Raw genomic sequence first — 26,775 nt, 5'->3', positions numbered from 1 at the left:
TTGTCTTCAGATTAGCGCAGCCAAACTTTGAAGCGTCCCAAGATACAGCACTAGTTAAAGGTATATTAAGCGATTTCTTGATTATTTGGCTTCAAGGCCTAATTTTACGTATGTTATAGGTCCTAGCAAACTTCCAACCTTGTTAATGTTGCAGTATAGAGTCATTGCAAGCCAATACAATAGGTTATGTTTCAGGATCAATTGTCTGATCATTATCCCATGGCCTGCTCATTTACTTTGCCATCTTTCGGTCATCGAAGTACATCTTGTAGTCCTTTAGCACCTCTACTTCGTCATAACTGGATGAAAATTTATCAAGTACTCTTTAACGCGTCAGTAGATTCAATTCCAGATAATTAAGCATCCTTTTCTATCACCTTTTCCGATTGCTTCAAAGAGAGAATTGAATATTTCTAAATATGCGCTGGTGCTGAAATTTGCCATACCCCAATGGAATTGCTTACTAGGGCCCCGGTGGAATCGGATGCTAGGGTTCCCTCGGTGGGATTGAATGCTAGGAACCCCCCCCCCGTTGTAATTAGTTGCTACTGTTCCCACTTTTCTTTAGTAAATGGTTCTTTTTGCTTATATTTTATCATTATATTTGTTTTTTCGTTTGTTGTGTTTTAATTGCTTTGTCTGTGTTTTAAAAATGCTTGTGATTTTTTTTTTTTAGTAGAAGCCATTTGTACAATAATAGCCTTAATTCTCTAGATTGCTTGTTCCAGCACGAATCTTCAATGTGTAATCATTTACGTAATGAAATATGTAAGACCAATGCTATGTAACATCTGCTATTTAACTCAACCTGTCTAGAACACTTTAGAAAATTAATAACATTGTAATAGGCAGGTGTATCTAATGGAACAAAATCAATAGGATTGGGACGCTTGTGCTGTCACTTGGAAAGGGTTAGAAACGTGCGATCAATTTAATCATTCTAGTATCCGAGAACAGAGGATTCTCCTTGTGTGCAATTGGTCATCATGTAGAGTGTATTAGCCAAATCAAAATATTAGAAAGACTTGTTGGCCCAGATGTCCAGTGCATAGTTTTTGAAAAGAAATTTGTAATAGGTATAACTAAATGAGTATAAATTATTATTGATTAAATGTTTTGGGAAAAGTTTTTGGGAAAGTTGGGCACGGGGCTGTTGGTCATTGATCACTTTTGACTCTTAAAAAAAGCTAGAAGTTTCAGTCTCCGATCGAATGAGTCCTCTCCAGAGTCAATACGACCACCCTTCCACAGAACCTTATAGTCTAATAATGGGCAACTTACATAGATGACATTCCTGGCCCCAGGGACTAGGAAAGATTTTTCCACCATTAAATTATATTAATTTGAATTTCGGACTATTTTGAACAAAACGGACGTTTCAAATTTTTGTTAAGATGCATTAGGAGAAAAAAGACATAAGGGGGAGTGGGGCTTGTTACTTTTTGATCACGTTTGATTACTAAGAAGTGACAACTTCTATAAGTTACAATTCTTGTCCGGGTTCTATGGAGGATTTCTCAATCGCTAATTTATAGCAATTTTAATCTTGGACTGTTTTAAACAAAATGGCTGTCTCAAAACTTTTAGCGGACATATTTGGGAGGAAAGACGTTGGAGAAGGGGGTAATTACCCTACAACTATTTTCGATGACTCTTAAAAAGTCATCGAAATTAAAGTGACTAGAACTTTCAATTTCCAAACAAGCTAGCCATCTCTGAAGAATATACGACCATCCCTTACAGAGGCAAAGCTTACAACACTTGCCGCTGGGCTCTGAACAGTGCTGTCACTTACTTGAAGTACTTTTACTTGAAGTACTACTTAAGTAAAATTTTCCATTACTTGTACTTGTACTTAAGTAAAAACTCTAGGGTGTACTTATTACTTAATACTTAAGTAAGATTACGAAATACTTATTGCTTAAGATACTTTTAATGTACTTGTTTTTCAAATACTTTACCTTTGACACGAAAATTTTGTGTGTGTGCGCTTTGGCAATGAACAAGAAACATCACCTTTAGATTTAGAGCAAACTCAGATACATCTTTTGTGTGTGTGTGTGCTTTGGCAATGTACAAGAAAACATCACCCTTTAGATTTAGAGTAAACTCAGATATAGCTCCATGCCCTATTTTTGGATATGAAATAAGGTATTTGTTTTTGACGAAAAAGAAATTATAGTAGGATTAACACTTGGTTTAATTTTTGTTTAAAAGTTATATAACAAAGAAAACTGAAATTATTTCACAGTTCACTGGTCGACAGTGAGCTAAAATCCCTTGTTTTGTGCTAAATGTTGCATACTGTACTCCATTTGGGCTTATATTTCTGACATTAATGTTCAAGTTTTGTCATCTCGTCAACTGAACCAGATTTCTAACATTTCATCATCTTCAGGACCACATTATTCGTAAAACTACTGAAGCTATGAATCTTTGCCCATCTAAATGTTGTCTGCAATAAACAAGTCTAGGCAATTCTAGCTGGATCCAATGCCGAATTCGCATTGGCCAATGCCAATGCCAAATTCGCATTTTGTCAAATCCGTTCCAGCAGATTCAGGTATTCAGAGGAATCTGACTTCAAATTTGTCACTCCATTTATAAGTTAAAGGCCCTACTAAATTAAAGGAAAACTCAACTTTCTTAAGACTTGACACCCTCTCCCCCTCGCCCTATTTGAGATAGGGTTTGTGATACCAGAACTTGATATGAGCCCTAATCTTAGGCATCTTTGGTCTGGTTTTCATTCGGATCCGTTACTCCATTTGCAAGTTATACTAAATTAAACAGAAAACTTAAATTTTTCAGGAATTAAAACCCACTCCCCCTTGTTAAATTTGAGCTAGGGTCTTTATCTCAAAACTTGATATGTGTCATGGTCTTAGGGCTCTTTGGTTCAATTTTCATTCAGATCAATCACTCCAGTCGCAAGTTACTCTGAATTAAACGAAAAACTGTTTTTAGCAGGTAAAGCCCTCTCCCCCCTGTTTTATTTTAGCTAGGGTCTTCATCTTTCAACTTGATGTGTCTCATGATCCTTGGCACCAAATCTGGCCATCAAAATTTTCATCCAAATCCAACCAGCGGTTCTCCCCCTATACGTGATTACACAGACGGACGGACACACAGACAGACAGACAGACGGATTTTGCAACGTCTTTGGTAGCCATGTTGGCTCATTGGACCCAAAAAAAGGAAAATAATAGCATATCATCATCCAGGCATCATCACCTATTTGGATAGTGGAAAATATCCATCAAGATAGGTTTTTGAGATCTGTCTGTCTGTCCACCCGTCTTTGCAATCGAGTATAGCGGGAGAACCGCCAGTCAGATTTGTATTAAAATTGAACTATTTGGATTAGAACTGAGCTTAATTATGGCAATGGGGCTTTAAGTGTTAAAAAAAAATAAAGTTTTTCTTTTAATTCACTGTAACTTGCAAATGGAGAGATGAATTTCGATGAAAATTGAATAAAGATGCCTAAGAGTATGATATGCATTGAGTTCTGGGATGGAGACCCAAGCCAAATTAGGGCGAGGGGGAGGGGGCTTTAAGTGCTTAAAAAGTTAAGTTTTTGTTTGACTCAGTTTAACTTGCGAATGAAGTAATGGATCTCAATGAAAGTCAAGCCAAAGATGCCAAAACCATAAGTCACATAATGTTTGAAGATGAAGACCCTAGATTAATTAGGGGGCGGGGGCTTTAAGTGCTAAAAAAGTTGTGTTTTTCATTTAATTCAGCTTAACTTGCGAGAGATCGATGGATCTCAGTGAAGATTAAACCAAAGATGCCTAAGACCGTGACAGGCATCAAGTTTTCAGATGAAAACCCTAGCTCAAATAGAAGGAGGGGGAGTGGTTTTTAAGTGTTGAAAAAAGTCAAGCTTTTAGTTTAATTTAGTATAACTTGCGAATGGAGCAACGGATCCAAATGAAAGCTAGACCAAAGATGAGTAGGATTAGGGCTCATATCGAGCTCTGATATCACAAGCCCTATCTAAAATAGGGCGAGGGGGAGGGGGTTTCAAGTTTTAAGAAAGTCGATTTTTCCTTCAGTTTAGTAGGGCCTATAACTACTTCCACCCATGGCTTGCCCAAAGCCTGGAAATAATCCTTTTCCAAAATAAGTCATACGGAAGCCAACCTTCAACCAAATATTCCATCCCCAGAGAAAACTACTTTGTTTGGCACTTGGTATTTACCAAGTGACATACAGTGATCGTAAATTCTGTCGGTCTGTCAGTCCCGGTCTCGCTACTTTAGGCACCTCCAGATAAGCTAGGACGATGAAATTTGGCAGGCGCATCAGGGACCAGACCAGATTAAATTTGAAATAGTTGTTTCCCCGATTCGACCATTTGGGGGGGGGGGGGTAGGAGGACGGTTAATTTGGAAAATTAGATCGAATCTTAATTGAATTTGATATTTAGAAGGATATCATGTCTCAAAGCTCTTATTTTAAATTCCGACCGGATTAGGTGACATTGGAGGGGGAAACCTAAAATCTTGGAAAATGCTTAGAGTGGAAGGATCGAGATCAAACTTAGTGGGAAAAATACGCACAAGTCCTAGATACGTGATTGACATAAACAGAACGAATTCACTCTCCTTCGGGGAGTTGGGGGGAGGGTTAATTCTGAAAAATTAGAAAAAATGAGGTATATCTAGTAGGACCTCGTAACTCAGATCTCATGTTTTAAATCCCGACCAGATCCACTGTCATTGGGGGTTTTTTGGGGGGGATCGGAAAATCTTGAAAAACGCTTAGAGTGGAGTGATCAGGATGAAACTTGATGGGAAAAATAAGCACAAGTCGTAGATACGTGGTTGACATAACCGAAATGGATTTGCTCTATTTGGGGGAGTTGGAGGGGGTGTTAATTCGGAAAAATTACAAAAATTGAGATATTTTTAACTTAAGAGCGGGTGACCGTTCGTGAGGTATTTTTGAATTTTATATTAAGAAGGAACTCATGTCTCGATCTCTTATTTTAAACCCCGACCAGTTTTGGTGACATTGGGGGATAATTGGAGGGGGAAACCGTAGATATTGGAAAACGCTTAAAGTGGAGAGATCGGGGTGAAACTTGGTGGATAGAATAAGAAAATGTCGTAGAAACGTGATTGACGAAACCGGGCTGAATCCACTCTCTTTGGGGTAGTTAAGGGAGTCCATTGCTTTGGCGAGTTTAGTACTTCTGGACGTGCTAGGACAATGAAAATTGGTAGGCATGCCAGGGATCTGCACAAATTGACTTAATAAAGTTGATTTCCCCGATTCAACCATCTAGGGGGGCTGAAGGGAGAGGAAAAATTAGAAAAATGAGGTATTTTTAATTTGCGAGTGGGTGATCGGATCATAATGAACTTTTCTATTTTAAAGACCTTGTGTCTCAGAGCTCTTATTTTAAATGCCGACCGGCATTAAGCCTCTTATTTTTCTTTTAAATTAATCTATTGATTCTTATAATTTTGCTAGAGCTCATGCTATATGAGCTCTTGGCTCATCCGACCTCGTTACAATTGCCATATGAGCTCTTGGCTCTTGTTTTATTCCTTTTTTCTCAGAAGATTTTCGACTTATTCTCATGGTTTTTGCCACTTCATGGTGTGAAAACTGCTGCTAGAAATAGATAGGATGCAACTTCTGCCGTATTCTCTTCTAGTATATTTAAGTGTGTGCTTGCATTATGCCTGCGTCCCCTTAAAAGTTCTGTTTCTTACGGTAATATTGGTTTGTCTTCTGTTGCATATGTAGACGACGTTCTTCTTGTTGCCCGGACTCGCCGTGGATTGCTTTCCAATTTTACTATATTAACCAATGAACTATCTAAGATTGGATTGTCAGTTAATGCGTCTAAATGCGAGTTTATTTGTTTTAATAGCCCTTATGCGGTCGCTCCATCCGTTACTGGGACTGCAATTCTGCCATGTTCTTCTTTAGTTAGTTGGCTTGGTCTGTGTTTCGGTCCAACACTTTCCACTACCTTTTCATTCCTAGTGAATCAAGCCGTGAAAAACCTGCGCGTCATTTACGGAAAAATATCCCCAAACAAAAGCCGTTACAACCGCAACGGTTTGTGCATGATTTATAACGCTTATTGCGCCCCTGTGCTTTTGTTTTTATCAGGCATGGCTCATCTGTTTCGTAAGAAAAATCGCCATACTCTACGTGCAGCTTATTTGAGATATTGCAAAATCCTCCTCCGGCTTCCTAGATGGCACCAAAACAGAAAAATAATTGCTCGATTTGGTTTAATAGATATGGCTTCTTGGATTCGGTCTTCCAGTGATGATTTATGTAAAAAGACTATCTACTCTATTGGTGTTTACGACCATCTGCAGCCTTTTTCCATATTGATACTGGTTAATTATTTCATGTTGTCTTTTGTTAATTTGAATTTTTTTTCTTGCTGTTTATCGTTTTTGTTTTTGTTTATTTATAATACTCAGTACTTTGTGTTTTTTTTAAACTTTTACGGATAATAAAGCTCATTCATTCATTCTGCATTTTGACAAGCCGTATGGAATGCGTCTGAATCAGCGGGCTTGCTGCAGGCCCGTGATTTTATAATATACGTTTGTAGGGAGTTTTACCGACCATCTAAATTGACTACACAGCATGCGGCTTGCTTGAGTGAAAACCAGCCAAAGGATAGATGCCATACATTTTCATAGCGTGTCTGAAGTTTAACTTGAAAACTTGAGGCAGTTTTCTTGTAAAGGTGCCGAGGGCGAGACATGTCATCAAAGTGTGAATCAAGACTTCATTTTCATACTCTTCTTTCCTTTCAGCACACTGAGAACCAGCGATCTTCAGCTAGCTACCAAAAGTGTGGATTTTTGCTGCTCCTTTTTATTGAGCTTTGATTTCTCTTATTAAAAAAGTCTGCAACTGACTCACTTGGATCCTTACTTTTAAATTTGAGTTTTTTTTTTGTTGCTAAGATTTTTAGCTATAGAATCAGAGAATGAACTACTTTATTGCCTTTTATCCGTTTTAAAGCCAATGTAAAGTTTATTTTTCTATTTTCAATATTTTTTCCACCATTCCGACATGTTTCAGAATAACCCTGTATTTTTTCAAACGTGCCAGATTTGACTGAACACTAATCGCCAGAAGTTCAACTCTATGTGCACTGTATTAACCCTGTCATGTGATCTGTCTGATCCAATCAGAAGTTTTTTCAATGCACTTAATTGTTTTATAGTCTTTTTCTTTCAAGCCGTTGTGTTGAAAATTGGTTGAGATTATTTTTTGGACTTCGTTGGGTGTCTACCAGCCAAACAAGGGAAAAAAATATTTTCAATATTTTTGTTATCATTCCCACATGTTTCAGAATAACCTGGTATTCTTTCAAACGTGCCAGATTTGACTGAGCACTAATCACCAGAAGTTCAGCTCTACATGCACTGTGTTAATCCTGTCATGTGATCTGTCTGATCCAATCAAGAGTTTTTTGACTGCACTTAATTGTTTTGATAGTCTTTTTCTTTCAAGCCGTTGTGTTGAAAATTGGTTGAGCTTATTTTTTGGACTTCGTTGGGTGTCTACCAGCCAAACAAGGGGGGAAAAATATTTTCAATATTTTTGTTATCATTCCCACATGGTTCAGAATAACCTTGTATTCTTTCAAACGTGCCAGATTTGACTGAGCACTAATCACCAGAAGTTCAGCTCTACGTGCACTGTGTCAATCCTGTCATGTGATATGTCTGATCCAATCAAGAGTTTTTCGACTGCACTTAAGTGTTTTGATAGTCTTTTCCTTTCAAGCCGATGTGTTGAAAATTGGTTAAGATTATTTTCTTGTACTTCATTGGGTGTGTACCAGCCGAATAAGGGAAACGGTTAAAAACGATAAAACGGAAATTCTGGTTCTTGATTAAGATTTCCAAGACAGGAATGACAGGGGACATTTTATAGGCAAGGGAAGGGGCTAAGATGCCTTCAGAATGGCTTTAAAAAAAGGTAGTATGGGCTTGATATCAGAAATATATATATATATATATATATATATATATATATATATATATATATATATATATATATATATATATATATATATATATATATATATATATATATATATATACATATAGAATAAATACTTGAAGTAGTTCTTGAAGTAATACTTAAGTACAATTTTGGCAAGTACTTGATATTTGATACTTAAGTAAGAATTTGGGAATTACTTATTACTTGATATTTAAGTAAAGAAACAATGAGTACTTAATACTTGATACTTAAGTAAAAATTTGGAGTACTTGTTGCAGCACTGATCAATAAGACTAGCTCTAACTTCGTCTGGGTGCAAAGAAGACTCTAGAGAGGAAATCAAATCCGCCACGGGAACTTGTTTTGGAAGAATAGAGATATTTGGACCTTTTACGAGCGTTTTAATATCCAATGGTTCAAGTGTTCTAGAGGACAAATTAACCGCGGCCGGTCCAGGAGTGAATCTTGGAGCATAAATAGGGTTATTTATTGATGGTCAATTTCGTAGGTTTTCCATTTTTTATTAAGTCGTTCCCTTGATAAGCGGAAATCATGACTAAATAATTTTCTTTTCAATCCAGCAACTTGGTTAAAATCAGCAGAAGACATATTTTCGAATAAAAACTTTTCTAGAGATTTCTTTTAAGAGGAAATAATGTATCTATTTTGTTTTTTATCTTTAATAATGTGTATTAATGTTTTTAATTGTAATGTATGAGCAACTCGCTCTTCTTTTCGGGTTTATTTAGATCGAAACAAGGTATTCAATCTAAATTTATAATGCATGTCCTATATTCCCGTAAATCAAACAGTTCGTGGTAACAAACTGTAAGTAAGGAGTGACCCGGATCAATAGTAACCGGAACTTTAAAAAATGGAACTTTCATACCAATAGATACATCAAAAGAATAATATTTTTATGCTAATTTCAAATATTCAAATTTTATCAAGTTTAGTTTAACCCATCAAAAGTAACGAGCCCGAGAAATTTTACCTTATTTTCAAAAAGTGGGGAAAAATTTTTTTTTCAAAAAAAGTTTAATATTGCCCATAATAGAACAGAGCTTCATGCCCTCGGCGAAAATCAGTAGCCGTGCCGCTATCTCATTAGTCCGTCCCTAATAATCATAATACTTACAGGAAAAATGGTTCTCGATAACTAGACCATCACATACAAAAACTTAAAGAAAAGACAGGAAAATAGGAAGGAAAGACAGGAAATGACAGGAAATGTGATAGGAAAACACGAAGAAAACATCAGAGAGCTTTACGAGGATTTTTAAAGGATTATTTTACCTTGTAAATGGACAGTGTAAACCCAAAACATGTCTTTCTTCTACCCCCTTTTAACTCAAAAGAAAAACAAAAGAAATATATATTAGCAATACTTTCGATATAACACACAATTCTGACAAATAAAATAAACCATTCGATTCCCCATTAAAATCTCATCCCAAATATAATAAAGTCACTACTGTCACAATTTTGCCTTATTTTTTCTCATACTGTCTGAAAATGGTCCTGGGCTATGCGCAAAACTTTGCTGATTCTATTGGTTTGCAATATTGTTGCAATAATTTTTTATACAAAGTTAATTCATATTACCAAATAATGCCAATAATTAATGAAAATTAGATATAGACTGCTGCTATATCCAGGTGATAGATCGAAGAGAGGGGGGACTGAGAAGCGATTACAATAGTAACAAATACTACGGTTTGGAAAGAGTAATGACTAGGGAATCAAAAGTTATATTTATTTTTTTGCTATCTGATTTCTGTTTTTTTGTAAAAAATTAAAAAAGATATCCACTATATCTTAAGAAAAATATGCATAAAACGGGACTTATAATTTTACCCTGATGTTTTAGTCGACGAAACTGAAAATCCGAACCCATTTGAGCCACGATTCAAACTTATTGCAGTTGTGTTCGGAGTTCTATTACATTCAATTTTTATGGCACTTGGTATTAACCAAGTGACATATAGCAGTCGCCAATTCTGTCGGTCTGTCGGTCTGTCTGTCGGTCCCGGTTTTGCTACTTTAGGCACTTCCAGGTAAGCCAGGACGATGAAATTTGGCAAGCGTATCAGGGACCGGAACAGATTAAATTAGAAATAGTCGTTTTCCCGATTTGACTATCTGGGGGGGAGTGGGGGCCCGGTTAATTCACAGAAAATAGAAAAAAAGAAGTATTTTTAACTTATCAGCGGGTGATTGAATCTTAATGAAATTTGATGTTTGGAATGATATTGTGTCTCAGGGCTCTTACTTTAAATCCCGACCGGATCTGATGACATTGAGGGGAGTTGGAGGGGGAAAACCTAAAGTCCCGGTTTTGCTACTTTAGGCACTTCCAGGTAAGCTAGGACGATGAAATTTGGCAAGCGTATCAGGGACCGTACCAGATTAAATTAGAAATAGTCGTTTTCCCGATTTGACCATCTGGGGGGGGGGGAGTAGGAGCCGATTAATTCGGAAAAAATAGAAAAAATGAAGTATTTTTAACTTATGAGCGGGTGATTGGATCTTAATGAAATTTGATGTTTGGAATGATATTGTGTCTCAGAGCTCTTATTTTAAATCCCGACTGGGTCTGATGACATTGGGGGGAGTTGGAGGGGGGAAACCTAAAATCTTGGAAAACACTTAGAGTGGAGGGATCGGGATGGAACTCGATGGGAAAAATAAGCGCAAGTCCCAGATACATGATTGACATAATCGGAACTGATTTGCTCTCTTTGGGGTAGTTGGGGGGGGGAGTAATTCTTAAAAATTAGAAAAATGAGGTATTTTCAACTTACGAACGGGTGATCGGATCTCAATGAAATTTGATGTTTAGAAGGATATCGTTTCTTAGAGCTCTTATTTTAAATCCCGACCGGATCTAGTGATGGGGGCGGGGAGTTGGGAGGGGGAAACCTAAAACTTGGAAAACACTTAGAGTGGAGGGATTGGGATGAAACATGGTGGGAAAAATAAACACAAGTCCTAGATAGATGATTGACATAAACGGAATGGATCCGCTCTCTTTTGGGTAGTTGGGGGGGGGTATTTCTGAAAAAAGAGGTATTTTTAACTTACGAACGGGTGATCGGATCTCAATGAAATTTGATATTTAGAAGGATATCGTGGCTCAGAGCTCTTATTTTAAACCCGACTGGATCTGGTGACATTGGGTGGGGGGGGTTGGGAGGGAGAAACCTAAAAATTGGAAAACACTTAGAGTGGAGGGATCGGGATGAAACTTGGTGAAAAAAAAACACGAGTCCTAGATACATGATTGACATAACCAGAACGCATCCGCTCTCTTTGGGGTAGTTGGGGGGGGGGGGGGGTTAATTCTGAAAAATTTGAAAAAATGAGGTATTTTTAACTTACGAACGGGTGATTGGATCTCCATGAAATTTGATTTTTAGAAGGATATCGTGTCTCAAAGTTCTTATTTTAAATCCTGACCGGATCTGGTGACATTGGGGGAAATTTGGGGTGGGGAAACCTAAAATGATGGGAAACGCATAGATTGGAGGGATTGGGATAAAACTTGGTTGGAAAAATAGGCAGAAGTCTTGCATACGTGATTTACATAATTGGAACGGATCCGCTCAATTGCGGGGGGGGGGGGGGTAATTCTGAAAAATAAGAAAAATGACGTATTTTTAACTTACGAAGGAGTGATCGGATCTTCATGAAACTTCATATTTAGAAGGACCTCGTAACTCCGATATCTTATTTTAAATCTCAACCGGATCAAGCGTAATTGGGGGGGGGCAGTTAGGGGGACCGGAAATCTTAGAAAATACTTAAAGCGGTGAGATCAGGATGAAACTGGATGGGAAGAATAGAAAGCTGTCTAAGATACGTGACTGATATAACTGGACCGGATCTGCTCTCTTTGGTGGAATTGGGGGGGGGGTAATTTTGAAAATTGAGGTATTTGTAACTTACGAAAGGGTGACCAGATCTTAATGAAATTTGATAATTAGAAGGATCTTGTGCTTTAAAGTTCTAATTTCAAATTCCGACCAGATCCTGTGACATTCGGGGGAGTTGGAGGGGGGAACCGGAATTCTTGGAAAACATGAAAATTGGAGTATTTATATCTTACGAATAGATGATCGGATCGTAATGAAATTTGATTTTTAGAAGGAATTCATGTCTCAGAGCTCTTATTTCAAATCCCGACCAGATCTTTTGACATTGTGGGGATTTGGAGGGGGAAATCTTGGAAAAACACTCGGAGTGTAGGAATCGGGATGAAGCTTTGTGGATAGAATAAACAAATGTCCTTGATACGTGATTGACAGAATCGTACTGGATTCGCTCTCTTTGGGGGAGTTGGGGGGAGGGGTTCAGTGATTTGGCGAGTTCGGTGCTTCTGGACGTGCTAGGGCGATGAAAATTGGTAGGCGTGTCAGGGAGCTGCACAATTTGACTTGATCTAGTCGTTTTCCCAGATTCGACCATCTGGGGGGCAAAAGGGAGAGGGAAAATTAGAAAAAATTAGGTATTTATGACTTACGAGTGGGTGATTGGATCTTAATGAATTTTGATATTTAGAAGGACTTTGTGACTCAGAGCTCTTATTTTAAATCTTGACCGGCATTAAGCCTCTTATTTTCCTTTTTAAATCAATCTATTGATTCATAGAATTTTGTTAGAGCTCATACCATATGATCTCTTGGCTCTTAGCTCTTCTCGCCTCGTCACAAGTGCCGTATGAGCTCTTAGCTCTTGTTTTTTCTATTATAGTTCTTTTATATTCAAGTTATATTTAATTTTTTGCTATCTGATTTCTGTTTTTTATTATAAAAGTTAAAAAGATGTCTACTATATCTTTAGAATGATATGCCTAAAAAGGGAATTATAATTTTACCTTGGTGGTTTAGTCGACGAAACTGAAAATCCGAACCCATTTGAGCCACGATTCAAACTGATTGCAGTTGTGTTCGGAGTTCTTCCTGATCGAATACTCTTGAGACTATTACCATGAGCATTTTGTTCTTCGCCAGCTAAAATTATTTATATTTTATTCAGACCTCATTGAAAATCAAGACTATCCTTGATTAACATTTGATTTAGTGTTCATCGAGTTACTACGTTCAATTTTATTTGAGTCACGTTTGCCTGTTACACCAAGTTAAATATACGAGTGAAGACTTTTCGTATATATTCTGATTCTATAGAATGGAACGCGTGGTTACGGGATCATGCCTTGGGCATAATGCTGGAAAAACTCCAAAGTAATCTTAATCTTTTCGGTGAGCCATTCCTTCAAGCTGAGAATGTGACGAACTATCGGATTGAAATAAATAAAAGAGAAGCATTGTCCGTGCAAAATCATTAAATACTTTGACGAAGGAAAATTCGTATGAATGTAGGTGCAAACCAAAACTTGTATGCTTTCAGGAACAAACTTCATATAAGCTTCAGACTTTCCATGATCTGCTTTAACACATACTTATTATCTTTTTTGAATTTCACACGCAAGGGGAAAAAGGGGCAAGCATTCTGATGAGAAAATTTAGTGGCACTTGATTTTCAGAACCAGCAGACTACAGTTTTCGGAACCACAGTTTTGGTTTTGAGGCATTAAACACATTGCACCCTTTCTTATCATGATTGGATAGGCCAATATAAAAAAAAATGCTATAAGCTGTAGAGTTGCCTTAGGATTTATGCTCTTGGTGGAAGTTTCTGTATATTATTTTCCTGTAGATTCTAAGGTTCCTATATTTCAACGTGGACGACCTTTTTCACCTTTTTCCGTTTGCCAAATTACAGTTTTGAAATTTGCTTCGCAAAACTAATGAAATATGTATCGCAAATAGCTTATCAGCTTCATATAACTCAAATAAAGAACATGAGACTTTGTCTGGCGTCCCAATTTTAGATCTTATTCAAAAACTAGCTTTTAAGCTAAGGAGCAAGGGAAATGTGCTCAATATCTAGCACATTCTTAGCCATATGGCAACCAAATAAAATGATGCTAAAGATATGCTACCAAATAATGCGACATAGATCTAATAGTAATGACCTTCCTTTAAAGTGGAATATTAGGGAAGCTTTTGGGGTATAGAGCAGAAGCCCATAGTCCTCAAATATTGCTTTTACCACTCCAGACAAGGGACTCCTCCATAATTTATTACCAGTACTAACCTGTATGTCTTTAAAGCTGTATATATAAACTATATATTTAAAGCTGTATATATTTATTCGGGCAAGTCAATTTTCATTTGGCCCTAGATGGATTGTCGATAAGGATGATTTTTGGCATTCCTTCATGCTTCATCCGCAAAACGTCTCCAAAGCAATCTCAATCTTTTTCTTGTTATAGCCCCAGAAAGCGGAACAGAGCCATACTTTTCGCATAGTTTAAATGCAGTCGGTCAAATGACTATCTAAGACTCTGGAAAACATCTAACAAATGTGCCTTCGTCTTCCGAAGCACCCACGTTTCAGAACCATGCTTGACAACTGTCATCACCGTAGCTTCCAAAATTCTAATCTTAATTCTTAGACTTATTGAAAACAGTCCTTATCTCAAAAATAGTGCTTTGTTTCTCATAATATCAAAAAAAAAAAAAAGAAAAAGAGAAAATCATCATCATAACTAAGATTAGTTAAGAAACAAATGCATTTGGATGGACAGTTTATTAAATGCTGATATTCAATCCTAAAAGTCTTAATAATTTTGGAGTTTTTAAAGTCAGAAAAAGGGAAATATTAAAAAACATTCAGTTAAATACTAATTATGTTCTGGTGTTTAAAAGGCATAGAGGCCATCAGCCCTACTTCTCTTATTTTCCACTTGTTTTTAGTTTGACTCGGTTATTGATAGTAACTTCTGCTCGTTTTGGGTATCATTTATTTATTGATGGTAATTAATGGAGGTTTTACGCTCTACAAATTATTTGACTTTATTTCTCCTCGTCTTTGGTCTAATGTAGCTCATCCCATTTATTTGAAAAATTTCTTTTGTGGAAGAAGTTTTGAAAATTGATTTTGTTTAATTTTTAATTGACATAATCTTTTTCATCGGTTGACGAAACATAATTTTAAATCTTTTCAATTTTTCTTGTTAATGATCCAGATTTTGGCTTACTCTGCATGTGATGTGTTTTTACAATTCTCAAATATGTACGTACTTTTGACAATCTGGACATATAGTATATTTTGATTTGGTTTTACACCTCCTCAACTTTGCGTGAAAATAAAAAGCAATGCCCCACTCTATCCCTAACATATGCTATCTATGTTATTGTGACAACCTGGATAAAAAAAATAGTTAATTTTGAGAAAAAATAAGCACCCACAAGAAGAGGGGAGTGATTTTGGTTGAAGTAATACCTTCAAAGTCAGTATTTCAGATAATCATTTAGCAGGGATTTGTTGCCCCTATATAAATAAATGGAGAATTCCAAGTTTTTCCGTGAAGGAGACGCGTTTATTTGTTATTTTCTTCAGCAGCGAATAGTGCGAACCAATAAACCTCCTAGATTATTAACAGAGGCATCATTTAAGTGAAAAATGCTCATTCTAGTGGTGTTTCCGAGTAGCAAAATATTCCATGCATCAACAAATTTGTATTCTCTACCGTCTTGTGACCAAAAACAACAGTTTTTGCTTAAAGAGGGTCAAAGGACATTCACATGAAAATTTTTAGATAGCTAATCGATTTAGAGCTAATGAAAAGCTATTTATTCATTTTTCCATTTTCAGAGGCCTTAAAACTGCATGGTGACGTAGTTGCTCCTTAATATTAACGCAGTGCATACACAATAAACGGTCAATTTTAGTAATTGTTCTTAAGCTTCATTTAACAGATTTTATTCATTTGAGGCATCATAAAATTATTCACATTAGTGTATATTTGTGCATCAACAATTAGGAGTGAGGCTTGGTGGATTCTTCTATGGGATGCGAGGGTTTCCTCAGGCCTCAAAAAGTACATTTGGATGCTGAGGCACATTCAAGCTCAGCATCTGAGTTTATCAATAATCTATCAATGAGACTTCAGATTAAAAAAGAATGAGGAGATGAGGGATTTTCTTCCAGTTTCCCCATTAGTCTGAGGAATATCTTTGGATTACACCATTAATATGGGTACTGCAGGTTGACAGCTCCCATCTTATTCAAGAACTAGTTTTAACTGTAATAAAATATTATATTTATATGCTTAAATGCTTGGGCAGAAGAAATAGGGAATGTGGGTATTCCTTAAGAAATTTGTTCGATGAGTTTCTCAAGATAAAGTAAAAATTATAACTTTAAAATTTACTTCTGACAATTCAGACCCCTCCCCACCCGACTGAAAAATATTTTAACGGGTCCAAGTTTTCAGGAATGCTTATCATTTTTGTAGCATTGTTCTGAAAAATTAATCTTAAATGTAGTAAACAGGGATTAAGAGGATAAGTGGTAGCTTCCCTTACACTTAAGAAAGCCTTTGATTTGCTCATTGAAAGTAATTAGTATTTGTACATTTGCAGAATTTTAGAAGAAGGTGCTGACCACCAACAAAAAGTGGTGAAATCTTCAGAAAATTTTACATTTATATTCAACATGGACCTTAAGGGTATTACCTGCTAAAACACAAAACTTATTTTTCAAGAGAACTATAGTCATGCAACGTTTGTTGGTTGTTGTTGTTTTCCAAGTGATAAATCGAAGTCGCAACCATATACTATAAAAGGAGGGCTCATGCGACCAAACTTGTTAATATGTTCCTAACTATTCAAGTTAGATTCAAAGAGGTCATACAACTGTAAAGTACTGACTCTAGCATTTTACCCCTCAAAAGAGCAATTTTGGCCATGACTGTTTTTTCAATGTTTATTGTACCGAACCAGCGGTCCTAGACTATTAAAGGAGGGCTCAAGGACCGACAATTTAAATACACTACCACCCATTTAAGTAACAAAAGTAGCCACGCGACAGAAAAGAGCCAATTTTTGTATTTTGTCCTACAAACGAGCAATTTTGGCCCAAGCAGGACCAAAATGCCATCGAGAAAAAAATCTCAGAACAGATCTTGAAAAGATGAAATATGAAATCAGGGACAATGTTGGGACATGGTTTACCACCTGTGCCTAAACATGGAGGCAGTCAATGAAAATGCACCGTTATTACAGACCATTTGTCTAATAAAATTTATGACTATAGAGTTTTGCATAGTTGTGCACCACCTATTTGGATGGCAGCAATTGCATCTTTTTATGTATGCTGTAGTGGGTTTATTTTTGGCCTTAAAAAGTGTTTCAGGGTTTCAAACTTTCCATGAGAGGCGATTCAGAACAATTCGATGAACATTCGGATGAATATAGATTTAACCTTTCCCTTCCCTTCATTTGGAAGAATTTATAGTGCAGGCAAGCTAGAGTTTGACCCCAAACAAATTGCAACAGAGATGATCTTTACACCATGTTGTAGAGAAAAAAAAAGCTGAACAAATTCTAGATCGACGAAAAACTAGTTTTTTTGTATATCGTGTCAGTTCTATCACCTTGCTCACACAAACAAGAGCTAAGAGCTCGTAAAGCACTTGTGACGAGGTCGGAAGAGCAAATGCCCAAGAGCTCATATGGCATGAGCTCTTGCAAAATTCTAAGAATCAATAGATTAATTTAAAAAGAAAATCAGAGGCTTAATGCTGGTCGGGATTTAAAATAAAAGCTCTGAGACACGAGGTCCTTCTAAATATCAAAATTACTTAAGATCCGATTACCCACTCGTAAGTTAAAAATACCTCCTTTTTCTAATTTTCCCTCTCCCTTCAGACACCCCCCCACCCAGATGGTCAAATCGAGCAAAATGACTTATTCAAGTCAATGTATGCAGGTCCCTGACACGCCTACCAATGTTCATTGTCCTAGCACGTCCAGAAGCACCGAACTCGCCAAAGCACTGGACCCCCAACTCCACCAGAGAGAGTGTATCCAGTCTGATTACATCAATCACGCATCTACGGAATTTGCCAACCAAGTTTCAATTCTACCAACCAAGTTTCATCCTGATCTCTCCACTCTAAGTGTTTTTCAAGATTTTCAGTCCCCCCCCCCCAATTCCCCCCAATGACACCCAATCCTGTAGGGATTTAAAATAAAAGATATGAGTTACGAGATCCTTCTAAATATCAAACTTCATTAAGATCCGATCACCCGTTCGTAAGTTAAAAATACCTCATTTTTTCTAATTTTTCCGAAATTACACCCCCTCCAACTCCCCTAGAGAGAGCGGATTGAGTCCAGTTTTGTCAATCACGTGTCTAGAACTTCTGCTTATTCTTCCCACCAAGTTTCATCCTGATCTCTCTGTTTAAGCGTTTTCCAAGATTTCCCGGTCCTCCCAAATCCCCCCAAGGACGCTGGGTCCGATCGGGATTTAAAATAAGAGATCTGAGTTACGAGGTCCTTCTAAATATGAAATTTCATTAAGATTCGATCATTCCTTCGTAAGTTAAAAATACCTCTTTTTTCTAATTTTTCCGAATTAACCCTCCCCCCAACTCCTCCAAAGAGAGTAAATTCGTTCCAAAAATGTCAATCACGTATCTAGGACTTATGCTTATTTTTACCACCAAGTTTAATCCCGATCCTTCCACTCTAAGCGTTTTCCAAGATTTTAGGTTCCCTCTCCAACTGCCCAATGTCACCGGATCAGGCCGGGATTTAAAATAAGAGCTCTGAGACACAATATCCTTCTAAAAATTAAATTTCATTAAGATCCCATCACCCGTTCTTAAGTTAAAAATACCTCATTTTTTCTAATTTTTCCGAATTAACACTCCCTCCAACTCTCCCAAAGAGAGTGGATTCAGTCCGGTTATGTTAATCACGTATCTAAGACTTCTGCTTATTCTTCCCACCAATTTTCATCCTGATCTCTCCACTCTAAGCGTTTTCCAGGATTTTTGGTCCCCACCTCCAACTCCCCCCAATGACACTGGATCCGGTCAGGATTCAAAATCAGAGATCTGAGTTACAAGGTCCTTCTAAATATGAAATTTCACTAAGATCTGATCACTCCTTCGTAAGTTAAAAATACCTCATTTTTCTAATTTTTTACAACTAACCCACCCCCCAACTCCTCCAAAGAGAGCGAATCCGTTCTGGTTATGTCAATTAGGTGTTTAGAACTTGTGCTTATTTGTCCCACCCTGTTTCATCCTGATCCCTCCACTCTATACTTTTTTAAGATTTTAGGTTCCCCCTTCAACTCCTACCAATGTTACCAGATCCGGTGGGGATTTAAAATGAGAGCTTTGAGACACAATATCCTTCTAAATACTTAATTTCATGAAGATCCGATCACCCATTCGTAAATTAAAAATAAATCATTTTTTCTAATTTTTCCGAATTAATCGTCCTACCACCCCCCACCCCCCAGATGATCAAATCAGGGAAAAGACTATTTCTAATTTAATCTGGTGTGATCCTTGATATGCCTGCCAAATTTCATTGTCCTAGCTTATATGGAAGTGCCTAAAGTAGCAAAACAGGGACCGACAGACTGAGGAGACCTTTGCACCAGTTGGGACAAGGAACCCGACTTGTCCCTCGTATTGTTTGACTTGGCACAAGGCAATTTCTGGAAGAAATGCGGATAACATTGCAAGTGCTCTTCACAAATTCATTGAAGTTCCGGCTGCTCTTGGAGTGGAAGACATCATACTGTACTGTGACAACTGTACCGCCCAAAACAAGAATTGGACACTCTACAATGCTTTGGTTCAGATTATCTACGCCTCAGAAAGCACGATCGACCAAATTGATCTTCGTTACTTGACAAAAGGCCAAAGTCATATGAGTGCGGACAGAGTCCATGCCAACATCGAGTCAAAGATTCGTCGCACCAAAGCCGTATACTCTTTCCAGAGCCTAAAAGAGCTGATTTTCCAAGCCTGGGGAAAAAATGAAATCCTGAAAATGTGCTTTGGAGATTTCAGATTGTGGAAATCAGGAAGAAACATGAAAAAATGCCATATAACTTAGTTGATATTGTGCAAGTTTCTTTTGTCAGAGGCAAACAAACCATGTCCGTGAAAATGGACTTGGATGGCCTTCCTCAAGAGTAGAATTTCCTACAGTTATAGTTTGATTGTCAGCTTTTCCCCTCGATGATGTCAAAGCCAAGAGGTGTACAGAGTGAGAAACGTCCCGTCATACTTGAGAGGCTAGCTCCCTTGATGGCAAATTGAGTCGACCGTGAGTTTTTGCAAAATATACCAACGTCAACAGGGAATAAAGACTTCTTGGGGTCAATCAACTAGCGTGCACTTTCTTTGTTTTTTTTATATTTTTTACCTGAAATGAATACATTGCCCATGACTTAGCTCTTCAGCAACTTGGTGTATATCCAGCCTTGCCATATTCGCGTGAACAGACATATAGCCAACTGACCATATAAGGTAAAAGACTTATATCTAACTGACGAGAAAACTGAAGAGACGTATATCCAATTTTCGTTTGTTTTTCAAGTTTCTAGTGAAAGAAACATAAAAACCAAATGCACAACTTCCTAAGTTCGGGAATACTTGAAAAGCTGCCTATCCACTTCTGCAATATAAAAAGCCCCAAATTAAGTTTAAAAGCCTTTACTACAGGCTTATTTGCTCTCCAGTGAAGTGAAGTTTCTGGAATTTTTAAACCCAGTTTTCTCGAAACTGTGTTTTTGGATTTACGTCTCTTTCTCAAAAAACGGCAGTATTATGGTACTTGTTAAACAACTCGACCACACTCAAGAACTTTGATCTGTATGATCTGAGAAAAACCGGCTTGTCTGTCTGCAGTTGGTTATAATTAGCTTTGGGAACGAAGTTCCCATTTCTTTTCAATTTTCATTTACATCCTCCCATCCCGACCACGGACAACCTGCTTTCTGTTTAGCCAAAAAGGAGAATCTTTGACAATTTGTCATTCTTCGTCCAAAAGACATGCCCGAGCCATCTCACCCTCTCTTATTATATCCCTAGAAAGTGGAATTGAACCACACTTCGCACAGCCAACTGTTTGAAATACGGTCAGTCAGTTGAGCACCCAAAAAAATCCGTAGCCAAAATTTTTACCAAAATTGAGAACAAATAATTGAGAAAAAGGTTAGGTATTTAACCTAATGCGTTCTGGGCGGCCTGTTTTCTATAATTTTATTCTGTAGTTTCCATAATTTTGTTACTAAAATACTATATTTTAATCATATCTTGGTGTATTTTATTAGGATTAACCTAACTTCACTTTTTGGGTGGGGCGGAGACACTTAACAAGTACCGAATTTATATGTAAATGAATATAGGATGAATCGTGCAATAGTGATGTTATGGGGGGGGGTCAAATCTCCACTCGTTTTGTGGAAACAATCAAAGGTACATCCAGGGGATGAGTTACTGAGTTTGACCCCTCCCTCTCCCCGAAATTTTGTCTGACACATAAAAATGTAACAAAAATACATATAATAAACACAAATTTGATGCTTTTTTTAGTTCGTTTTGTATTCCCATCCCTAACAAAAGTTCTAGATACGCCCTTAGAAACTATAGTTTATTTAAGAAAGCGATACTTTGATTGAAAAATCAAATACACTAAATGAGCTTTTTTCTTTATTCACTGTCATGCAAAAGTTAACTTTAACGCAAATTAGCTGATGGGGTGGTAACCTTTCTTACATTTAGAATAACCGTGGAGGTGGCATTACATATGTGCACAAAACTAGACATTTTTTAAAGGAAACTAAAGACCAACATTACAACTTAGAACAAACAGACATAAGAAGGGGTTGTTGCTTCGCAATCCCCATTCTTTTCAATAAGAAATTTACACTCTTCCCCTCCAGTACTTCAAAAACAAATGCTCTAACAGAATGAAAACGGGTAAGAACTATTCTTAAAGATGTTCAAGAAACTTAGGGCTTATTGATGTGCATGTTTTTAATCTAAACCATTTTCAATTGAAGTGCTACAAAAGCAACTGGTATAAACACTTGCAATGAACCTCTTACTATATTGGCTCCATAAAAAAGCCTTTCAGTAAAGCACTATAAACATTTAGCATAAAAACAGGGGCGATTGGGATTGCTATGAAGCCCTCCCTCTCATGCAAATGATAATTTCTGCTCTTCTAAACGTTACTGGTGCTCATGGAAGACACACATAAATCTTTAATTCCATTTGGAAGCCCATTTCTATTAAATAAAAAAGAAACATTGCAAAACAAAAAAATACAGGTCCTCACAAACTTGATAAAAAGATATGTAGCGACAGATTTTACTGGTATATAACTTTTCGCATGAGAACCGCTCAGCCTTCCGGAAAACTCTTGTTGCTTAACGCGCCATAAGCTTACTGCTCAGAAATCTCTTTGATTCTGTCACCCAAATACTTAAAGCTAAAAGATACTCTTAAAGCCAAAAACTTGCAATATTCCAATCTTGCCTTTCCTGAGAGTTTCCAAAAACTCATTTTTTTGTCATCATCCTTTGCTACCCTTAGGCTTTTAATTTTTAACGAACGTTTTTGCTAGTAAAAAATATGCGTACCTTAAGAATTAACTGACGTAACCAACTTCTATATTCTTATATTTTTATTATGTATATGAGGGGGTTTGTCCCCTCGTTAATACCTCGCTCTTTACACTAAGGCTTAAGTTTCGTCCCAATTCTTAAAGAATGACCTCTGAATCAGAAAGGCCGTAGAATAAATAGTTGAAATTACTAAAAATACTTTGGCGTAAAGAGCAAGGTATTTAGGAGGAGAAGAACCCCTCATATGCGTAATAATCTCTGTTCGTTTTAAGTTTTAATGCTGCTCCTTACTTTCAGTTGAAAAAACTTTTTCATGTTTGTTTTTCATTGTTTTTTTAATAGTAATGCTAGAAAATTCTGTGCCCCCTTCACTGAATTTCTCTTCCCCCATGGTATATTCCTCAAAGAAAAGATCGTCCCACTTAACCCACTTCCCTCACCCCCCCCCCCCCAAAAAAAAACATCTTGAAAGCGTCAGTACACTTCCCAATAACCATTACTGTATGTAAACACTGGTCACAATTTGTAACTTTCAGCCACTCCCCTGGGAATTGTGGGGGAGTAAGTCATTCCCAAAGACATAGTTATTATGATTTTTGACTATGCTGAACAAAATGGCTATCTCAAAATTTTGATCCGTTGACTTTGGGAAAAAATGAGCGAGGGAGGGGGTCTATGTGCCCTCCAGTTTTTTGGTCACTTAAAAAGGGCACTAGATCTTTTCATTTCCGTTAGAATGAGCCTTCTTGCGACATTCTTGGACCAATTGGTCGATGCAATGACCCCTGGGGAAAAAAACAAATAAACACGCAGGTCTTCTGGCAAAAATACGAAGTTCCACATTTTTGTGGATAGGAGCTTGAAACTTTTGCAACGGGGTTCTCAGATACGCTGAATGCGATGGTGTGATTTTCGTTAAGATTTTATGACTTTTAGGGGGTATTGCCCCCTATTTTCCAAAATACGACAAATTTTCTCTGGCTCGTAACTTTTAATGAAAAAGACTAAATTTGATGACCTCTATATATTTAAAATCAGCATGAAAATTCGATTTTTTTATGTATCTTTTAGCATCAAAATTCTGTTTTTTATAGTTTCATTTACTATTGAGCCGGGTCACTCCTTACTACAGTTCGTTACTACGAACTGTTTGACTTATTCTCTTATATCTCACTTATGGTTTAAATGTAAAATTAAATATAAAACAAAAGGTTTGTTCAACTGAAAGTAAGGAGCTACATTAAGTATTAAAACGAACAGAAATTATATATGAATGGGGATGTCCCCTCCTCAACGCCCTGCTGTTCATGCTAAAGTTTGACTCTTTGTCACAGTTCTACTTTTTAAAACAATAAAAAAAAAAACTTTAGCGTAAAGAGCGGGACGTTGAGGAGGGGACATCCCCTTTCATATATGGAATAATTTCTGTTCGGTTTAAGTTTTAATGTCGCTCCCTACTAAAACAAACAAACACACATCCGTGATCTGTCTTCTGGCAAAAAAATACAGAATTCCACATTTTGTAGATAGGAGCTTGAATTTTCTACAACAGAGTTCTCTGATATGCTGAATCTGATGGTGTGGTAATTTTTTAAGATTTTATGATTTTTAGGGGGATGTTACCCCATTTTCTAAAATAAGGCATGTATTCTCAGGCTCGTAACTTTTGATGGGTATAACCAAACTTGATGAAACCTATATATTTAAAATCAGACTAAAAACACGATTCTTTGAAGTAACTATTGGTATCAAAATTCCTTTTTTTAGAATTTCGGTTACTATTGAGCCGGACATATCCAAACAGCTAGTTACCATGAACTGTTTGGAAATTATTTATCAAGGATATTAACAATAATACAATGCTGACTACCAATACTCAATTTTAAAGGAAAAGTGGGACAACATTTTGTGACTTCGCCCGATTTCCAATCAAAATCTACGTATTATTTGTCAAATGAACTGATTTATTACCTTCACCCACTTCTTCTTCATCAGTACTGGGATAAATATCCTCCAAATCATTACCTACTACTGCCCCACTTAAGTTGTCCATAACTTTCTTTGCACTAAATTTCACACTTGTATCAACGTCTTTCGATTAAATAGTTTATAATAACCACCAACTTCTTAAAATTATAAGGAAAGAATGATACAGTAGGCTACTTATTGATTTACTGAACACACTTCGTTGTGAATTTTCCTTGGCCTCATGCTAAAAGAAACCATAAAAGTATAAGCTTCCGGCTTTCCAGCCAGGTGAATTAAATGTAGGAAAAATCAAAGAGGTTACTTAGACTTTCATCATCTGACGAATACATCTTCCCTTGTCATCACGGTTAAGCCATACTAGACTAGGTTAAGCCATACATACTTCACGGAAGCTTACCCTGTTATCAGAACAGTGCTGTCTGGAACGAAAAATTTGACATCTAACCTCAAATAATAACTATTGATGGTTAAAAAAAAGCCCTAACACATGCAACTCAGCACGAATGACTCGACGAAGGCTACTCAGGGTAGGTAATCAAAGGCATACAACTCGAAAGATACACCCACCACGGGACAACACAGCAGACTCGATCACGGTAGGAGTTTCAATTTTTGTATTTTTAAACATTGCTACTAAAATTATTCTTCATTTGACTATATACTTGGAGGAGCTTTCGTGTTTTTTCCGTCTTTTTAATAACGGTATAAATAACATTTTTTAATCAAATAATTCGTGGTAACGAACTGTATGTAAAGAGTGACCCGGCTCAATAGTAACCGAAATTCTAAACAATGGAATTTGTATACAAATAGATACAGCAAAAGAATTAGATTTTAATCTGCTTTCAAATATATGAGTTTCAGTAAATTCTGCTTTTACGCATCAAAAGTTACGAGCCTGAAAATATTTGCCTTATTCTCGTAAAAAGAAGGAACACCCCCTAAAAGTCATAGAATCTTAATGAAAACCCCGCCATCAGATTCAGTGTAACAGAGAACCCTACTGTAGAGGTTTCAAGCTCCTATCTGCAAAAATGTGGAATTTTGTTTTTTTGTCAAAAGAAAAATCACAGATCCGTGTTTATTTGTTAATGTTTTTTGTCTTTTGTTCTTCTCAGTGGTGATCGTATCGACCCAGTGGTCCTAGAATATCAAGAAAGGGCTCATTTTGAGCGGAAAATAAAAGTTTTAGTGCCCTTTTTAAGTGACCAAAAAATTGGAGGGCAACTAGCCCCCTCCCACGCATGTTTTTTCCCACAGTCATCTGATCAAAATTTTGAGATAGCTATTTTGTCCGGCGTAGTCAAAATATCTAATAACTATGTCTTTGAGGATGACTTAATCCCCCACAGTCCCCGAGAGAAGGGCTGCAATTTTTGAACTTTGCCCATTGTTTGCATATAGTATTGGTTATTGGGAAGTATGCGGACGTTTTCAGGGGGGATTATTTCTGGTGGGGGCTGGGGGAAAGGTGATACGGGAGAATCTTTCCAGGAAGGAATTTTTCGTGGGGGAAGGGAATTTTCCATGAAGGGGGTGCCGGATTTCCCAGCATTATTTAAAAAACGACCAGAAATCGAAAAAAAAGTTTTTTCAACTGAAAGTAATGAGCCACATTAACACTTAAAACAAACAGAAATTATTACGCATATGAGGAGGTTCGCTCCCTCGTCAATATCTTGATCTTTATTCTAAATTTTTTTGTACTTTCAAAAGAGCTATTTATTCTAATTAAGCCCTTTGTGATTCAGGGATCATTCTTAAGGCATTGGAACAAAATCTAGACTTTAGCGTAAAGAGCGAGGTGTTTACGAGGGGTTGAATCTCCTAATATACGTAATAATTTTTGTCCGTTTTGAGTTATAATGTTACTCCTTATGACTCCTTATGCCTACTCCTTAATTCATTATGAATTGAACAAGCTATAAAAATTAACAAACTTTTTCTAATTTTCGCAAAAAAATCTAACTGATGCTCTATTCGGTAAATAAGGAGCGACTCGAATCAAAAGCGATAAAAAAAACCTAAAAAATAACTTTTTTTATAATGTTTAACGCATAAAAATTGGTTTTGTATCCTGTTCCAAATATATAAATTCATTAAGCTTAATGTAAGCCATCAAAAGCCACGAGCAAGAGAAAATTTGCCTAATTTTCGAAAAGGGAGGGAGATTGAAGTTCCCAAAAAAACGGCAAGTGATTTTACCAAAATTTGAAAAAATTGAAGATATCAGAGATCCCAACTACAGAGGTTTTAAGCCCCTATCAT

At 36.9% G+C, this 26,775-nt stretch overlaps 1 protein-coding gene and 1 long non-coding RNA gene across 3 annotated transcripts in view; one reads left to right on the top strand and one right to left on the bottom strand.

Moving 5' to 3' along the window:
• Positions 1-1,210, top strand: part of LOC136030353 (uncharacterized) — a 55,575-nt gene extending 54,365 nt beyond the window's left edge. The window contains exon 3 of the long non-coding RNA XR_010618261.1: positions 196-1,210. This is a non-coding gene — a long non-coding RNA (uncharacterized LOC136030353). The remainder of the gene's footprint in view (positions 1-195) is intronic.
• LOC136030352 (uncharacterized) overlaps positions 1-24,687 on the bottom strand; it is a 110,297-nt gene extending 85,610 nt beyond the window's left edge. The window contains exons 1-2 of one of the 2 annotated variants that reach the window (XM_065709271.1): positions 24,490-24,687; positions 12,881-13,016 (exon numbers count right to left, since the gene is read on the bottom strand). In XM_065709271.1, coding sequence (XP_065565343.1) covers positions 12,881-13,016; positions 24,490-24,571 — 218 coding nt within the window. In that variant the 5' untranslated portion in view covers positions 24,572-24,687. The remainder of the gene's footprint in view (positions 1-12,880; positions 13,017-24,489) is intronic. The other variant, XM_065709270.1, reaches the window with a different exon arrangement.
• Positions 24,688-26,775: the final 2,088 nt, after the last annotated feature.

Source organism: Artemia franciscana, chromosome 8 (assembly GCF_032884065.1).
Source record: "Artemia franciscana chromosome 8, ASM3288406v1, whole genome shotgun sequence".
Lineage (NCBI taxonomy): Eukaryota > Metazoa > Arthropoda > Branchiopoda > Anostraca > Artemiidae > Artemia > Artemia franciscana.
This window is presented reverse-complemented; position numbering and strand designations above follow the sequence as displayed.